Raw genomic sequence first — 15,352 nt, forward strand, 5'->3', positions numbered from 1 at the left:
GTATACACATGCCAGACAACATCTACAACTATGGACAGAAATTTGTTTGATAGTGACAACACATTAATTTCACTTAATATGGGCTCTAAACACTCCACAACCATTACACAAGGACAAATCCCTATATCCAGTCAAGTTACACAGCCTGCACAAGTCTCTCCAAAGTATGCACTTAACCTTCATACATATAGGGTGCTATCTTTTCTAAAAGAGTTAAGACCCATACAGGTCAGAACTACATATGAAGTGATGAGAGTCAGTTACATACACACAATTTGTGGATGTCAGCAGCCTGAAGCCTTACAAATAGCATTTTCACATCAAACTAGAGACTATATTAAGACACCAAAATACCCATTAAAAACATTTTATCCATGGCCAGTCTGAAGACTGAGTGGTCTACACTTGACTTAAGCATATGACTGAGGAAGACTGACTTCAAAGATAGGCAAGTTGAAAACAAGATTTGATGCAGTTATCCTGCCAGTATTTATTTTACACCAACATGGACATCCTACAGAAGTATCCATGAACACTTTCTCTCAATAGGTATCCATTATGCAGACCCAGGGATATGAAAGCAAGGGTAAAGCAGAAGTCAGCCACTAAAAAAAGTTGCTGGATTACCAGCTTGCAAAACAAACCAAGCCTTCAAAGTAGGCTGGAAGATCTTACTATTTAACATGTACATTCACTGTAAAGTTTCAAATGCAGAAAAGAAGCTTCTACATTTTAATCCTTAGCATGAAGGTTTTATTGCTGCATAGCTGCCCTCTGCCTTGTCCCTAAGGTCATGAAAACCATTGCCCAGCCAGGATTTCTATTCTCTAAAAATCAACGCAGAAGGAAAGTACCCAATGTTGTTACTCTTACTCCTTTTTATAATAAGAGTCCGAGGCCCCTGCTTTGCCCAAAGGGAATCACCAAGCTCCAAGAAGTCCACTTCCCTATTCAAAATTAATAGAACACCTAAGCAGAATTAAAATTTTATGTTTTTCCTATAAAAGTTAAAAACCTTATGTCAGGAAAACAGCATTTTCTAGCTGCTGCAGCCTACAGAGAAAAGCCAACAATGGGAACAAATGAAAATAAACAAGCACTCATTTGGGAAGTAGAAGTATTTTAATTCAGTCTTCATAAACTATTAATACATATTAAAGGTCTAAACATGAACAGAATTAAAAAAACCTTGCTGCTCCTGCAATGGTTAACTTATCTTTCCTCCCCCAACCCCACAAGAAAGCCAACACAGAACCAGAACAGTAGCTGAAGTTTACTATTAACAAACAATCTCAACTATATTTCCTCACATCTTTGTGGAGGGGAACTCACGCGAATAGGTATGCCGAGTTCCATTTTAGGAACTTGAACAGAAAGTATTTTATTCAAACTGTCATAAGGGCATATTTATGGAACTGCTTTCCCTATTCAGGGAGGAAAGCTACTGAAAACTTCACCTTACTATTTAGTCAGTTCTACATAGAAAAATCATCTTTGGCAAGGAAGATCTAGTATATTCATAATGACAACATAGTTTACTAGTATACAACTGTGTTAAGTAGTTGATTAATCACCTTCAGTATCACAATTTTCTATTAAGACACTGGTGGCTTAAACTTCAGCACTTGGACAATTGTAGAAACAAAGGTATTATTCTGCAAGTGCAAGTTTCCCTTCCTTATGACAGAAATGTACGTACTGTACCCTTGATTGTCCCCCTGCAAATAGGGCATTTCCTAAGGGAAGGTGCGCATTCTTTGCACACCACTAAGTGACCACATGGAATAAAAACAATGGAAACTTCTTTATCCATGCAAACTTTACATGTTCTTTCCTCTTGTAATCTCCTTAATTGTTCTTCCATAGGTAAACCTGGAAAAAAGTGATTTAACATTTTAGAAGCTTGAATACATGCACATTTGGATTAGAAAGTGGTCAATTCCATTCTAATGCCACACCTTACTTCCTAGCTGTATTCAATAATAGACTGCAGCAAGAATAAGCACATTTTCCAGAGCAAGGAGAGTGGCACACAAGGAACTACCTAGTCCTTACTTTCCACTTCTGTAAGAAAATGAAGAAGCACCTCAGGGACTGGAGGCCAGCTATAGTTCTTGAGGCTAAGGTTTAATATTTCAACATATGCTGTACTTTGTGCTTCTAATATCCGAAGAAGAAAAGTACAGTCTGATTAGTGGAAGTCAGCTATAAGCAGGCTTGTACACTTTACTGCAGTCTATTAGCATATTAAGCTTCAAATACATTTATACTACAAGAGTGAGAAAAGACTGGAACAAACAAACCCATGGCTGACAAGTTTTGCCCATCCAGCTGTTGGCCCAGCTAGATTTTAGGATACCCACAGTCTACTTTGGAAAAGTGAAGATCTCTACAGAATGCCTGAATGAGAGCTTGCACCCAGGATCAAAGTCAGAGTACTTGAATTCAAGCTTCAGTAAACTCTTCTTCCTTAGTGCACAAGCACTTGCATATGGCACAGAATATACCTTACAGCAGATACACATGCTCGCAGGTCTGCCCATGCACTAAACTTATACAGATTAAACCCAGCTTACCAAAGCAAAAGTTAGGGATGGGGTAATAAAACTCATTTCTTAACTCAAAGGTTTTTTGTTTGTTTTTAAGAATGGCAGCTATTGACCCACAATTCCCTTTTAAGCAAGAAAGTGGAATTTAAGATACCCGAAACATCTTCTGTGGGAACGTACTTCACGCTCTTCTCCACTAAAATAAGAGAAAAAGAACGTTTAGTCATCTGGCTAGTCTATATTCCTAAAGAACTCAGTTTTTTCATCTTTAGACTGCTCTGACAATGCAGATTATTAGACTTTGATAAACTGACATACTTTTAAGAGACCTACCAAATAAATCTCTGTACAGTAAAGGGTCACAGTCTCGTAGACAGTTTCTGAATATGCTGGCTGCTGCATTTCCTTTCACTAAGACTGTATCTATCAACTCCCTTGCTTGCAACGGTGTCTGAGTCTTTTGCTTAATAACATCATGCTCAAGTTCAGTTATCACTTTAGCCGATAATAAACTCCCAAGGATTGGAAGTACACAGGTCAAACGCTGGAATAAAGCCATTCGATTTTTCCGAATTAAGGACAAATCATCTGAAATACAAAACAGATTAGATGTTTATTAGGAATATAGTACTCCAAGCTGCATTTCTACTAACAATAACTGACACACACTTAAGTTCTCAAACTTTTCATTTACTACATATCATTAATAAAAACCTCAGTTTCACTGGTATTTACATGCAAGAATGAACTTAAGAAAACCACACAGCAGTTTAGAGGCCGAAGCCCTTTCACCAGTGAAAGCCTGTGTTCCCCTCTCTAAATGAAAGCTTGAGAGGATCTTGTCTAACTTCACATCCAGCAAGAGCTGTATCCTTTGCAGAATTGGAAAGAAAACACAAGAAGCCTCTGCATAACACCACAGCTAACTTGTCAAAAACTAATAGACTAACTTCAGTCAGTGGCAGCCAAAAGCATTCCTGAGATAGACAGATCAAGCTTACTTTAAAAAGTGTTCCAAGAGAATTATGTGCAAAAAAGAGGTATAGCACAACTACAAAACTCAGGAGTTTTTCCCCCCCCCGAGTCAAACAAGAAAAATCATTCTCATGAAGGTTTAATAGTCAAACCCACCTCCACTTTTGTGACAGAATACAAATGTAGGAAAGAAGCCATTTAATTCAATTTGTAAATGAGAAGTTTCATTACTGCTTCGGACTCAAAAATTTGGATTAAGCATCAAAACAAGACCACTTACACGGTCTTAAAACAATAGGGAATGTTAAAGATGCATCAAGTAGAGTGTTGAATAGCTAATCTACATGGTTATGAGTTCAATAGAGAGAAGTTGACCTCCTGTCACCTTACAGAAGACATTTGTGAAAGTTCATTGCCTCTTCCAGGAGGTGGTTATGTTGGCTCATCAATTCAAGCACCATAAGGGAACAAGTTTGTAAAAAAGTAAGTGATGTGCTAAGTCTTTGTTCCATTTATTTTTGATTAATGGTAATACAAAGGCACACAGACAAAAAAAAGGCTTTGTTCCTGTGAAATCAGGCAAGTCCGAACACTTGGTGCCCATTCGAATCATCCTCCTCAAAACAAACTGCCAGACTGATCTAGTTCCATGCAGATACCCAGATAATGCTTTTACAGAAGCTCATCCTAGTAGCAAGTACATTAAATCACTTAGTGAATACAAATTATAAAAGGTCAAAAGCAGAAGTATACAAGACACTTCTTGTTTTATTCATGCCCATGTGTACCTGATGCCACTTCTTCAGACTGCCTCTCTTTCTCCTCTTCCCTCTTTTCATCTTCAGCAGTGAGGAGATCAGACACAAGATCATTAACAGTCTTGTAGTTTTCTCCAGTGACCAAGATTTTACTTTGCACCGTTTGCTTTATTAGCCTTCTACTAAATCCCATCTCCAAGGCAGCTTTAACCACAGGCGTGTTCATCATGATTGCATCTTCTGAATGACTTTCTCCAGGTTCAAAATGAATAACTAATCAAAGAAAAGCAATACTAAGTTTAAAAAAACCCCACACACTGCAGGTCAGACACATTCAACATTATCTACACACACGTATACACTCATTTTCTAATGCTACATATTGTGAAAGTTCAATGGTTAAACAGGCTTTTTTAGTAGCTGGTTTTAAATGGAAACCAGCTACTCGGATTCAATTGAGTTGAACTCACAATAAGCCTTGATCAGTGCTAAGCCTTCACTAAAAAAATCAAAGATAAGCCAGAAAAAGGACAGCGTTCAATTGTGTCTTAGCTTTCCCTCCCCAGATAGTCAGAAAATTTCTAACTTCATCCTTGAAAAAAATTCTCTTTTGACAGCTGGCACCTCTAAATTAAGAGTTTGTTATACAAACCGAACCATTCTATTTCAGCTCTTGATCAGTATTTTCCATTCAATTTATTAAGCACCAGGCACATGAGATAGTACATGCTGATCTGGAGCAGTGAGTCAATGACCACTGTAACCTACTCACTCTTTAGTAGTTTACTGCCACCACAACTAGGCTTCCACTCTCAAAAGGGAACACAGAGAAAGACTTCACTTAACCAGCTTGTCCTACCCTTTCCCTGACCACTGCAGCTCAGAGTATTTACTTAGCTACGCACCTAAAATGGAGTTACATGACATGCATAATTATGACACCCTTCACCTTTGTGGAGCAAGTGTTCCACAAAGTTCAATACCTTAGGTCACTTTAGCAAATGCCAATTGGACTTGTTTTGCTTAACCCAACCATGAGCCTAACAAAACAAACACAGCAGATGGCAGGCCTTCAAAACCAAAAATCTTAATGAGATATTATAAAAATAAGAAAAACAAGACATGAGATCTCTTACAAGCTTCCTGGAAATTTGTCCATATAATGCTAAAGCTACATAAGTGTTAAAGAGCAATATTGCTGTTTCCAAGAAACTTAAAGTTGTTAGAGTTAATTTTGGATAGCCAAGTGTTAAGTTTGCAGAGTACTGAAGAAGTCTGAAAATGTGCCTTTCAAGTTATATTAATATACATACTTGGAGGATCAATGTTTTCATCTACAGGTGTATCAGAGGTCGATAACAGCTGTTGAACATAATGGAACTGCATTAGTATCAAGTATCCCTTCCCCTCTACATACCTTTCTAGCACATTTCTTCTCTCATCAAGAATGCTAAACTTTATTTGAATAGTATCTGTTAAGTATTTTGCATGTAGTTACACAAGCCTAACATTTGTTTAATACATAACCAATATAGTCAGTGCTGACTTCTATGAAGAGAAGCTTTTCTGAGCCACATTTATTCACTCAGCTTCCTCTTACCAGAAGAGCTATGGTTAAAAATAGTGGGGGAGGAGGGGGCAGCATAGGGAATTAAGAGTTGTCTGAGGCTGACTTCTGAAATAGCAATTACTGGTCTTAATTACTCACTGGAACTTACATAAATCAGAACTTCCCTCTCCTGACAAGGAGACTGGAAGGCTCTCATTGCCTCATAAGGAGTAGGACAAGGTTTGTCTGTAAATGACTGAGTGCTGTAACCTTTGTATTACTATAATACTATACCACCCACTTTAAGCTATCAGTTCTCACAAAACACTTTCCATGACTAATCCTGTACAGGGTAAGTTCTAATGCTTCAACTCATTAGGCTTAGCTCAGCATTAATTTCATTTTTCTAAAAAGTACATTTACCCAGAAACCTACTACCAAAATACGCAGAAATTAGGTAGAAGGGTGCACCCAACTCCCCAAAACAACACATCACTTATGTAACTGTTTGATTTTTCCAGTTCAAAAAGTAAAGTTTACCTGTTCAAGAAGATGGGGGAACCTGGCCTGAATTTGACTTACAAACTCTCTTCCTTTTACATGAAGCAGATATTCACACCTGAAACATTAACAAGTGTACTAAATTATATTTTCTACTTTCAAGAATAATCAAGAATGAAACACTTTGCAACAACACAACATAATTTAAATACATGTTTATCTTTCTTTACTGAAGCAGAAGAGTTGTCTGCATTGGAAGCTCGAAGCAGCCTAGTGCTGGACAATGTTCCAATAGAGCTCTCATTGTGATGTTCAGCAGTCAATAGCTTTAGGTATATAAGGCAGCAGTTACCATTCTACTACCACTTCTACTTGAAATGGCCTTACAAGAGAAGCAACCGTGTCAGCTTCACTACAGACTGTAGTGATAAATTGACTGTTTCTCACTCGCATCATCTCACCATTTTTATCTCCTATACAAGTCATTCAAAAGAGTACAGTTTTGATGGTGGTGTCATTTTGTGTATCTGCTTCATTAATGCAGAGTTTTCTTAAGTATGTTTACTGACAGGTGCAACACAGAAGGAAACAAAGTGTTATTTAGGTCTACATACATCATGTAACTCAATAGAAGCTGATAAATTAAAGACTGTTGAAAGATCTATGGTTTGAAGAATTCCTGTTAGCTTTCTTGAAGTTAAATGCAGCTATTTGTCATTAATGTAGGTGGAGATTTCCATAAATAGATAGCAATTACGTACACAACTGTCATTTAATTATAGGGAAGTGTATACAGAAGTTATGTTTGACATTTTTCCAGCAGAGATATGATAAACAGGAGCTTCTCCTTCACAAGCCCTTCCACACCCAGAAGACTAAACTATCAGCCAAATGACAATTTCAGGAGCATTCAACATGGGTACAGAACTAGACCAGTGAAGTTAAAAGTTTGTCCTGCTTCACTTCTCAGCAGCTTTTGATCCCCTTACCCCCTTTTTGATTGCTTCTCTTATCTAAGTATGCTCATCAACAATGCAACATCACTTGCTAGCAAAGACTTGGGGATGCACACAGCTTTTAATTATAAAGTAAAGAGCATTAAATATCATGCTTAATAAAGAAACATTTTAACTGAGGCCACCTTAACACTTCAGTGCTTTTAGACAGATATGCATGAAATGTACAAATTCACTCTTCATTTGGGTGCATAATATGAACTTAAAAACAGAAACAGAACAAGTGCTATGCAGTATACATCAGCCAAAGTTAAAAGTTTTATTTAAGCAGCAAGACTGTAAGAAGTATAAGGATCTTGCAAGTTACCTTGGAAACCACTTTGCATGCTCAATCCATGGATTATCTCCAGATTCCCAGCACCTTAACCCACCATCACAGCAAAAACACTTGACATCATCATTGCGTCCTTTAGGGGAAAGGAAAGGGAAATATCTAGCAAACGTTCACAGCAATTTTAAAAACAAATGTTGACATAACAATATGAATTATATCAGAGGTCAGCTTTTCTTACCTACATAGTAAAAACCAGCATCTGCAAGCTGTTTAGGCTGAACTGGAATTCTAGTTGGCCAGTTTATGAATGTTTTAACACGTGCTTCATGGGTTTGCATGCTCACATTAGAAACATTGAAGTTTGGTTGGTCTCGAGTAAGATTTTCCACAAAAGGGCAGTTAGGAAAGTGTCTACGATGCTCTGACATGGCATTATCTTTCGGTTCCCAGTTACTCAATTGGCCACCACAGGTAAAACAAGCAACTTTGTCTGCTGTCCCCAGGTAATAAAATCCAGCCTTTGCCAGATCAGTGGGTGAGAGAAATGTCAGGGGCCATGAGTGAAAAGTGCGTAGTCTAGCATCTTCTGTGCTCATGGAAGAATCGTGAAGCTTCAGTCTCAAACATGAGAGGTCTTCAACAGCCCTAGTAGTTATGGGGTCTTGAGGAAAACTGGAAAAAGAGCCACTGAAATAGCCAACTTGCTCTAAGCTTGGAGTAAAGTTTATGGAATGTAGAGATGGTGCAAAACTGCTCGCAACCAGAGGCGAAAAGGCAGAACGAGAGGACAATCCTCCAAGGTTGTTAACTGAAAGCACATTCTGAATAAAACTGCAGCTAGGATAGCAGAGTTTATGTTTCTCCATAGCATTATCTCCTGGTTGCCAGTTGTCCAACATTAAGCCACAACAGAAGCATTTAACTGTGTCTTTCACACCAGTGTAATAAAAGCCAGCCCGGGCAAGACTCCGTTCTGACACTGGCACATTAACAGGGAAAGTAGAAAACGTGGACATTCGGTAGAGTTCACAGGATAAGTCATACTTCAGTTCATCACACAGAGCACTGTGCTTCATCATGTTAGCCAAGAAATGGCTATTTTCCATTATGTTCATAATGGACTATTTTTGGAAGAATGGGACAAGTCTTCCTCTGGGAGGTAGTTGTGTGCATTAAAGGTATTTGAGTAACCCCTGCCTATATAAAAGTAACAACCTGAAAGTGAAGTATTTTGATGTGCAACTTTGAACACACATGTAAACAGAATTAGTTGCATAATTAACAGCTTTTAAACACTTGCCAAGCTCTCCTTTGCTTTCAGTGCAAAAGCTATTTCCAATTTGTCAAGAAGTACAGAAAGCATGTCAAAAAGGACTTTTCTTTGAATTATCCATCATATACTTTCCTTGCACTGTACATCTGAGAACAATATCAATTAGCCAGGCTGGTAGAGGTGGGGTCCAGAAGTGAAAAACCTCAAATGGGTTTAGTCAAAATCCTTCATCAATAAAGAAACTAAAACAGGGGGCAACCAAATAGACAATTTTGACTAGAACATACTAATTTACGAACTACGTCATCCTAGAGATCTGATAAATACGTAGCTCATACCTGTAAAGACTTTAGTTTGTAAATCTCATTAGGAGGTTGAAAATAATTGTTGTCAAGCTCAAGAGGCATTAAGAAAAAAGCCCCTGAACATCATCTAATATAGTTGCTAATAATAGACTACCAAGAAACCTTGACTTCTGCATATTATTACAGTCAGAATTGTTAAAACCAAAGAAGTCCGCTTATACTCAACCTTGCATATATCAAGGATTCAGCTACCAGATAAATAAATCCTGTACACTATCACTGACAAGGATGAACTGTCTTAAGTAACAGGCCTGGAATAGCCCCAGGCTTTTTTGTCTATAGCATTCTCAGCACAGATTGAGCTGACCATTTTAGTTTTACCCTGGTGTCTTAGTTACAAGTATAGAGTTACCATATTTAACAGAAATAAACTGATTTATATTGGGACATTCTAATGTTCTATATTGATTAATTAGATTTTTTCTGCATGCCATGTTTATAAAGTGAACAGACTCCTCAGATAAAACAACTTTTAATGTTTTAGTTCCTTTATTTGTGCACAAAACTACCTCCCAGAGTTCAGACTGAAGTCCCTTCTAAGGGGCCTACGCCTCCATATTGATGCTGACTGTTCACAAGAAGAAATTTTAAGTATCTATAGTTTCAATCATTTAATTCCTTTGGGTAGAACACAACCTGTAAAGAAGAAAGAAAAGAGCATTTCAAAATACACAGCAGGAGCATATACGATATCACTATAACAGAAGATACAGAAATTGAAACACTAAGCTTGTAAAGTTTTATGGGTTTTTTTGAAAGATCAGCTAGAAAGTTTTGTGGAGTGAGCTTTACATACTTTCTTGTGCAGTGGAATTCACACACCTAATTCAGTTACTATTAACACATATGGAAGACTCTACCCCACAAGCTGAAGCATTTGATGGATAAATCAGGTTGCTTGTTCATAAGGTGTATCAGGGTAATTAAAGGTAAGCTCTTGTACTGACAAAGTTACATCCCTTTAGATTGGATCTTTGCTGTACGACAGCCTGCAAGCTTAAAGCAATTTAAATTGATTTAAATTAAGGCTACTGGAATTTCTTATTTAGTCTAATCCAGTGATACCTAAGTGCAGGACATCAGTGGAACTCTGAATTTGTTCAAAGTTCCTAAATTTAAGGGGCTTTTTTTAAAGCAGTATATTTTGCACAATCAGCTTCTAAAAAGCTTTTCCAGGAAGGACTCAAAATGGATAGACTTCTCATAATGATATAACCCTAGAAAATCACCTACAGGAGAACAATACAGCATTTCCTACTCATTTCAATAGCACTTAGTAAATCTATGCTTAATATGGTCATACTACTACTAGTTTTTTAACCATCGAGAAAATGAATTAAAATATATTACACAAAACCAGTCCTTTAACACAGATTTTAGGACTGGGGTATTATCTTATGTGAACAAACTAGTCCAAAACATTAAGCCAGTCTCCATGCTGGTCAAAAATCAGACACTTCAAAGAAAAATGCTAGTAACATAACAACAAACAGAGACCCTGATAAATCCAGTAAGAATAGGATGGTTTAAATCTGACATCCTGAGAGTCTTACCTGCCAAATACTCCTAGTATTAACCTCTACTACAACCCTGAGTATCATTGATATCCGTACAAACATCCAGTATCTCTGAATCTCGCTGGATTTTTCCCCCTATTACTACGCAGTGACACCGAGCAGTTCTTTAACCCCAGAGAGCTAGTATTTATCAAAAAAAAAAAAAAAAACACAGAAAACTGCAGTTTCAAGATTTCAAAATATCCATCTGATATTCCTCTACCTTCGCGTTATAGATCAGGCGGACCGCGTTTCCCCTCCGGGCACCCCCCACCTGTTGTTTACCGCTCCGCAGCGCCCAGCGAAGCCGGGCAGCCGCCGCTGCCGCGCACAGCCCCGGCCGCCTCCCACGAGGCACCGGGCCCTCGGCCGCCGCCGGAGCACCTGCGGGCCGCGGCCCAAACCCGCCCCCGGGCCGGCCAAAGGGGCCCGGCCGCCAGGCACTTCCACCGCGTCCCCAAGGGGCAGCGAACCGCCGCCGCGGCACACGCTGCGCCTCAGGGAGCCGCCGGCGCTGCCCGGCACGACGCGGCCCGCCGCGGAGTAGCGACCGCCGCGCGGGACGGAGCCTCCCCCCCCGCCCCGCCAACTCGCTCCCGGCGGCGCGGCGCAGCGCCCCGCCAGGCCGCGCCACCCCCTCCCCCGCCGCCCGCTCCCCGCTGACTCACGCTCTCCGCGCAGGCCCCCGCAACAGCCGACCTCGCGGCGCGGCCCAGCCTATATACGGCACCGGCGAGGGGGCGGGGGGGGACGCGGCGCCCCCGGCGGGCACCGCCCCCCGGCCCGCGGAAACTCCGACGGGGGCGTCGTGCGGGAAAGCCCCGGCCTCCCTGCGGCGCATGCGCGGCCGGGCGCAGGGTACGGTTGGAGGCGGGGCCGGCCTCCACCGCCCCGGCCCGCCCTGCCTGCGGCCGCCCGGCAGCCGTTAACGGTCGGTGTCACCGCGCGCTGCCCCTGCCCGCAGCCGCGCGGCGGCCGTTAGCAGTCGGCGTCGTCGCGCTCCGCGCTGCCCTGCGGGCCGAGAGCGCTGCCGCGGCCGGGCCCGGCGGGGACGGGCCCTCCCGACGGGGATGAGCATCCTTCTGGGGAGACTCCCGAGGGCGGGCGCCTGCCCGCGGGCTCTTCCTGTTCCCTTTGAAGCCCGCTTTGGGGTCTCCGGCGAGCGAGACTTGACTCGGGGTGGGGGTTTTTGCGCTTAGCCTCGCTGCCCTCTTGCTCATTCGAGTAGCTGCAATGAGTAAGGGTCTAGCCCTGCCGCCGCCGCGGTTAGCAGGAACATTAGGTACTTTCCTGCGCGCCGGGGAAACCCGCGGGGCTCGGGCTTCCCCGCGCGGCCCGGCGCGAGGGGAATTCCGGGCGCCGCTTCCTGCCGCCGGCGCCTCGGCCTCCGCCTGGGCCCGGGCCGGCGCCGCCCCGCGCGCTCCGCTGCCGGGGACAGGTCAAAGAGCTCTGTGTTCTCGGCGGTGACTTCTTTATCTGTGTCCTGAGCGTCTGTCCTTCCCTAAAAGGACTGGTCTGATTAATTACCAGTGGGAAGAAAGCACAGTTACTTTCGGGACAGCCTGTCCTAGCAAAATGGGGGCCTTGCTTCACGGTTTGCCCTTTGCTAGCAGAGCTGTCCCAGCAGAAGCCTGTTACAGATGTAGCTCATCGGTAGTATTTTGCTACCTCCCCGTGTTGGGTAGAGGGTGGGAAGCAAGCAGGACTTGCACCCACCCTGCAATTTTACCTTTTCTCCTTGATGCTGGCATAAGACACAAGTTGCTTAACTATGTTTCCTGTTACAGGTTGCACTGTAGCATATGAGAAGAGAAGCGTCATGACCAATTAAAGATTCCAGTCACTGAAATCACAGGGGAAGAACAGGAGAAAGACAGAAGAGAATGTAAATTTCCACTGGAATGATTTAAGACATTATCTATGCATACAGAAATCTGAAAAACTTCTGTAGAGGGTAACAGAATACTGTCTGGGCTTCAAAATCTCCCAACACAATCACAGTCTCACTTTTCCTATAAAGAAAAAGAGCAAATACAAGATGAAAAAGCCCCACTTTATGCATCTATGAGGACAGAATGATAGTAGAGTGTTTACACAACTGAAAACTGAAGAGTAAAAATAAAGGAAACATAACTGAACAGCACATTATGACACTAACGGGTAATTTTTTGTTACAGACTGTTCCAGTAAAATGAATTTACAAAAGACTCATTCATATGTACTCTAAAACTCTTTCAGATTTCCTGTCATACATGATATCATTGGTCATCTGTTAAATTTCAAACATCTAACTGCAATAAGATAGCACTATAACACCATTTAACTTCTCTTTGCCTAATTGTTAATGTAGAAAAATTAGTTGTCTTGGCAGTTACACACACATACACACTTCTGAAAGTTTGAAATTGTTACCAGATCACTGGTGAGTCATTTTAAAGAAGCTTCTGATACTGAGAAGGCAACACTAAAATTTCAAATATTGAGTCAGATCCCCAAAACCCATATCTGAAGAGTGATGGAGTGTGGGATTTGAAGTTCACTGGACTTAGCTTTATTTAATATTGCATAAGGAAGTGAGCTCTATGTATGTGTGCACCTGGCTTTAGTTGCAGTCAAACACTTGCTTTCATAGAGCAAGGTGATAATGTTCCCAGCTTCAGGACTTCAAGCAGGAATCTCCAAAGAAAGTAAAATTGTCCCTATGTTATAGATTATGAAGCTTCTTACTTTTTACCATACATTCTCCCGAACTTAATTAATTCAGTATTCCTCCTTAACTCTATTGTTTCCTCCCTTCTGCCACTCCACCCCTAGCCACATATCTGCCTTTTGCCCCTGCATACATTTTGGCCTCTTCCCAGTTTGGCAATACAAGCTGCTCTTTCCTCCCCTCCTAGGCCTCAAGGCAAGCAGTTTCAGGCCACTTCATGTTGCAATGAGGAGGAAGGGAAGGGAAGGAAAGGAACAAAAAGCAGGCTAAAATACTTATAATAGCAGGAAAAGGGGCGTAGCTGCCCTGAGCTGCCAGGGTCTTTCTGATTGCTTCATGTCTGTGAGAATAGTAGCAGCTTCCCCAGTTCTCCATTCCCAATAGTGACTTTGCCTTTCATGAGAAAGAGATATGAGGGCCTTACATAGCAGCAGTGATGGATGGTCCTTTCTCAGAAGGCCATAAAGTAAGAAGGTAACTAAAGTTTTCTTCCTGGACAGGACTGAAATTCCCAAGGACCATGCACTTCCTTCAGCATCCTGAGTCTGGCTTCAACATGGAACCAAAATAATTCTTCAGAGGAAGGGAGAGAGGAGAGTAGTCATGTTTTGGTCATGCCCAGGTTGAAAGCAGAAGGCATATGCTTTGGCTTTGGTTCTTAGACTGGTGCTCAGACTGCACTGTGGGAGTGATCCTTATTCCAGCCCATTCAGCTGTTACATCAAGTTTCAAAGATCAAGAGGTTAACCTAAAAAACAGTAGGATTTATAAACTAAGACAAGACACTGCACTTTGCTGATTCTTTGCTCTGGAAAGGGGGAAGGGAGGTTATATTCAGATCAAGTTCTCCTCAATCAAAGGAAACTTTGCCTTCTTAGAGTCCCATGTAATCACAGAGGTCACCATGCTGTTACAAGTGTGATTACCAGTGTTTATCAAGATAAACTTAATGACATTATTGCCTGAAACAGCAAAGGTGATAGAGCAAATTTCTGGAGGTTTAGGTGGAACATAGTTACCCTGCAGCATGAGTACCAATAATAAATAGGATAGTCAGCACTGATATCTGAAAGTATCTGAAACAACTGTATGTGCAGAAGTCTTCTCCAAGAGGCCTGATGAAGTTCAGTCCCCCCATGCTGTAATCCTTCTCTGATGCCCTCTCCAGTTTACCATCTTCCACAATAATAAAACATCTGGCTCTAATGGCACCTCTGTAACACACCCCTAAATGTCTCTGAAGGAGGAGAAAGAAGGGCAAAGGACACTGCTATTTGCCTTGCCAGTGCTACTGCCTTTTTCCATCGTGCACCAAGTAGGTTCCCATTCTTTCCAGATCTTGGTAAGAAAGAATGGCCACTAGAATCTTTAAGTATAATACGATGTTTAATCAGACTGTTCAAAGATTGAAGTGGAATAGAAGATTAGCAGTTAAATCTTATTTTCCTTCTGATGCTGGGACCCCTGAGATGATACAGCATCGGGCAGACCTCTCAATTAAGGCACACAACACACTGTGCAGATCCCATCTGTAGTGAAGCCTTTTTGTCTTTAAAGCTCTTGCAGGATTTTCTTAGAAGAAAACATTTCTATTCATCATTCCTAATGTTGAGCAAAATGTTCACATGAGAACACACCACTTCACTTTTAGATAAAGACAAGGACATGCAAGTGGTATAGTTGCCGGTGCCAAGTGTGAGCTGCCTACAGGCTCCTCCGTTATGATTAGGTGGCTAAGTTAAATCTGCAGCCAAGGAATATGTGGAGCACAGGCTTGCTGTGCCTACTTGGATCAACTATTATGAGGCTCACTAACTCCTTGATGT

At 41.5% G+C, this 15,352-nt stretch overlaps 1 protein-coding gene across 2 annotated transcripts; it reads right to left on the reverse strand.

Moving 5' to 3' along the window:
* Nucleotides 1-1,100: 1,100 nt before the first annotated feature.
* BIRC2 (baculoviral IAP repeat containing 2) lies at nt 1,101-11,650 on the reverse strand. Of its 2 annotated transcripts, XM_026077897.1 has the most exons (9): nt 11,485-11,649; nt 7,861-9,896; nt 7,656-7,755; nt 6,372-6,450; nt 5,596-5,644; nt 4,313-4,555; nt 2,883-3,137; nt 2,704-2,745; nt 1,101-1,872 (listed from the first exon to the last, which is right to left on the reverse strand). In XM_026077897.1, the coding sequence occupies exons 2-9, from the start codon at nt 8,735-8,737 to the stop codon at nt 1,679-1,681; spliced, it is 1,839 nt and encodes a 612-aa protein (XP_025933682.1). In that variant the 5' UTR covers nt 8,738-9,896; nt 11,485-11,649; the 3' UTR covers nt 1,101-1,678. The 2 variants fall into 2 exon arrangements, with proteins under 2 accessions (XP_025933682.1, XP_025933683.1); XM_026077898.1 differs by lacking the exon at nt 2,704-2,745 and having other exon boundaries at nt 11,485-11,650.
* Nucleotides 11,651-15,352: the final 3,702 nt, after the last annotated feature.

The sequence above is a fragment of the Apteryx rowi genome, unplaced genomic scaffold (assembly GCF_003343035.1).
Source record: "Apteryx rowi isolate R43461 unplaced genomic scaffold, aptRow1 scaffold_466, whole genome shotgun sequence".
NCBI classification, from domain to species: Eukaryota; Metazoa; Chordata; class Aves; order Apterygiformes; family Apterygidae; genus Apteryx; species Apteryx rowi.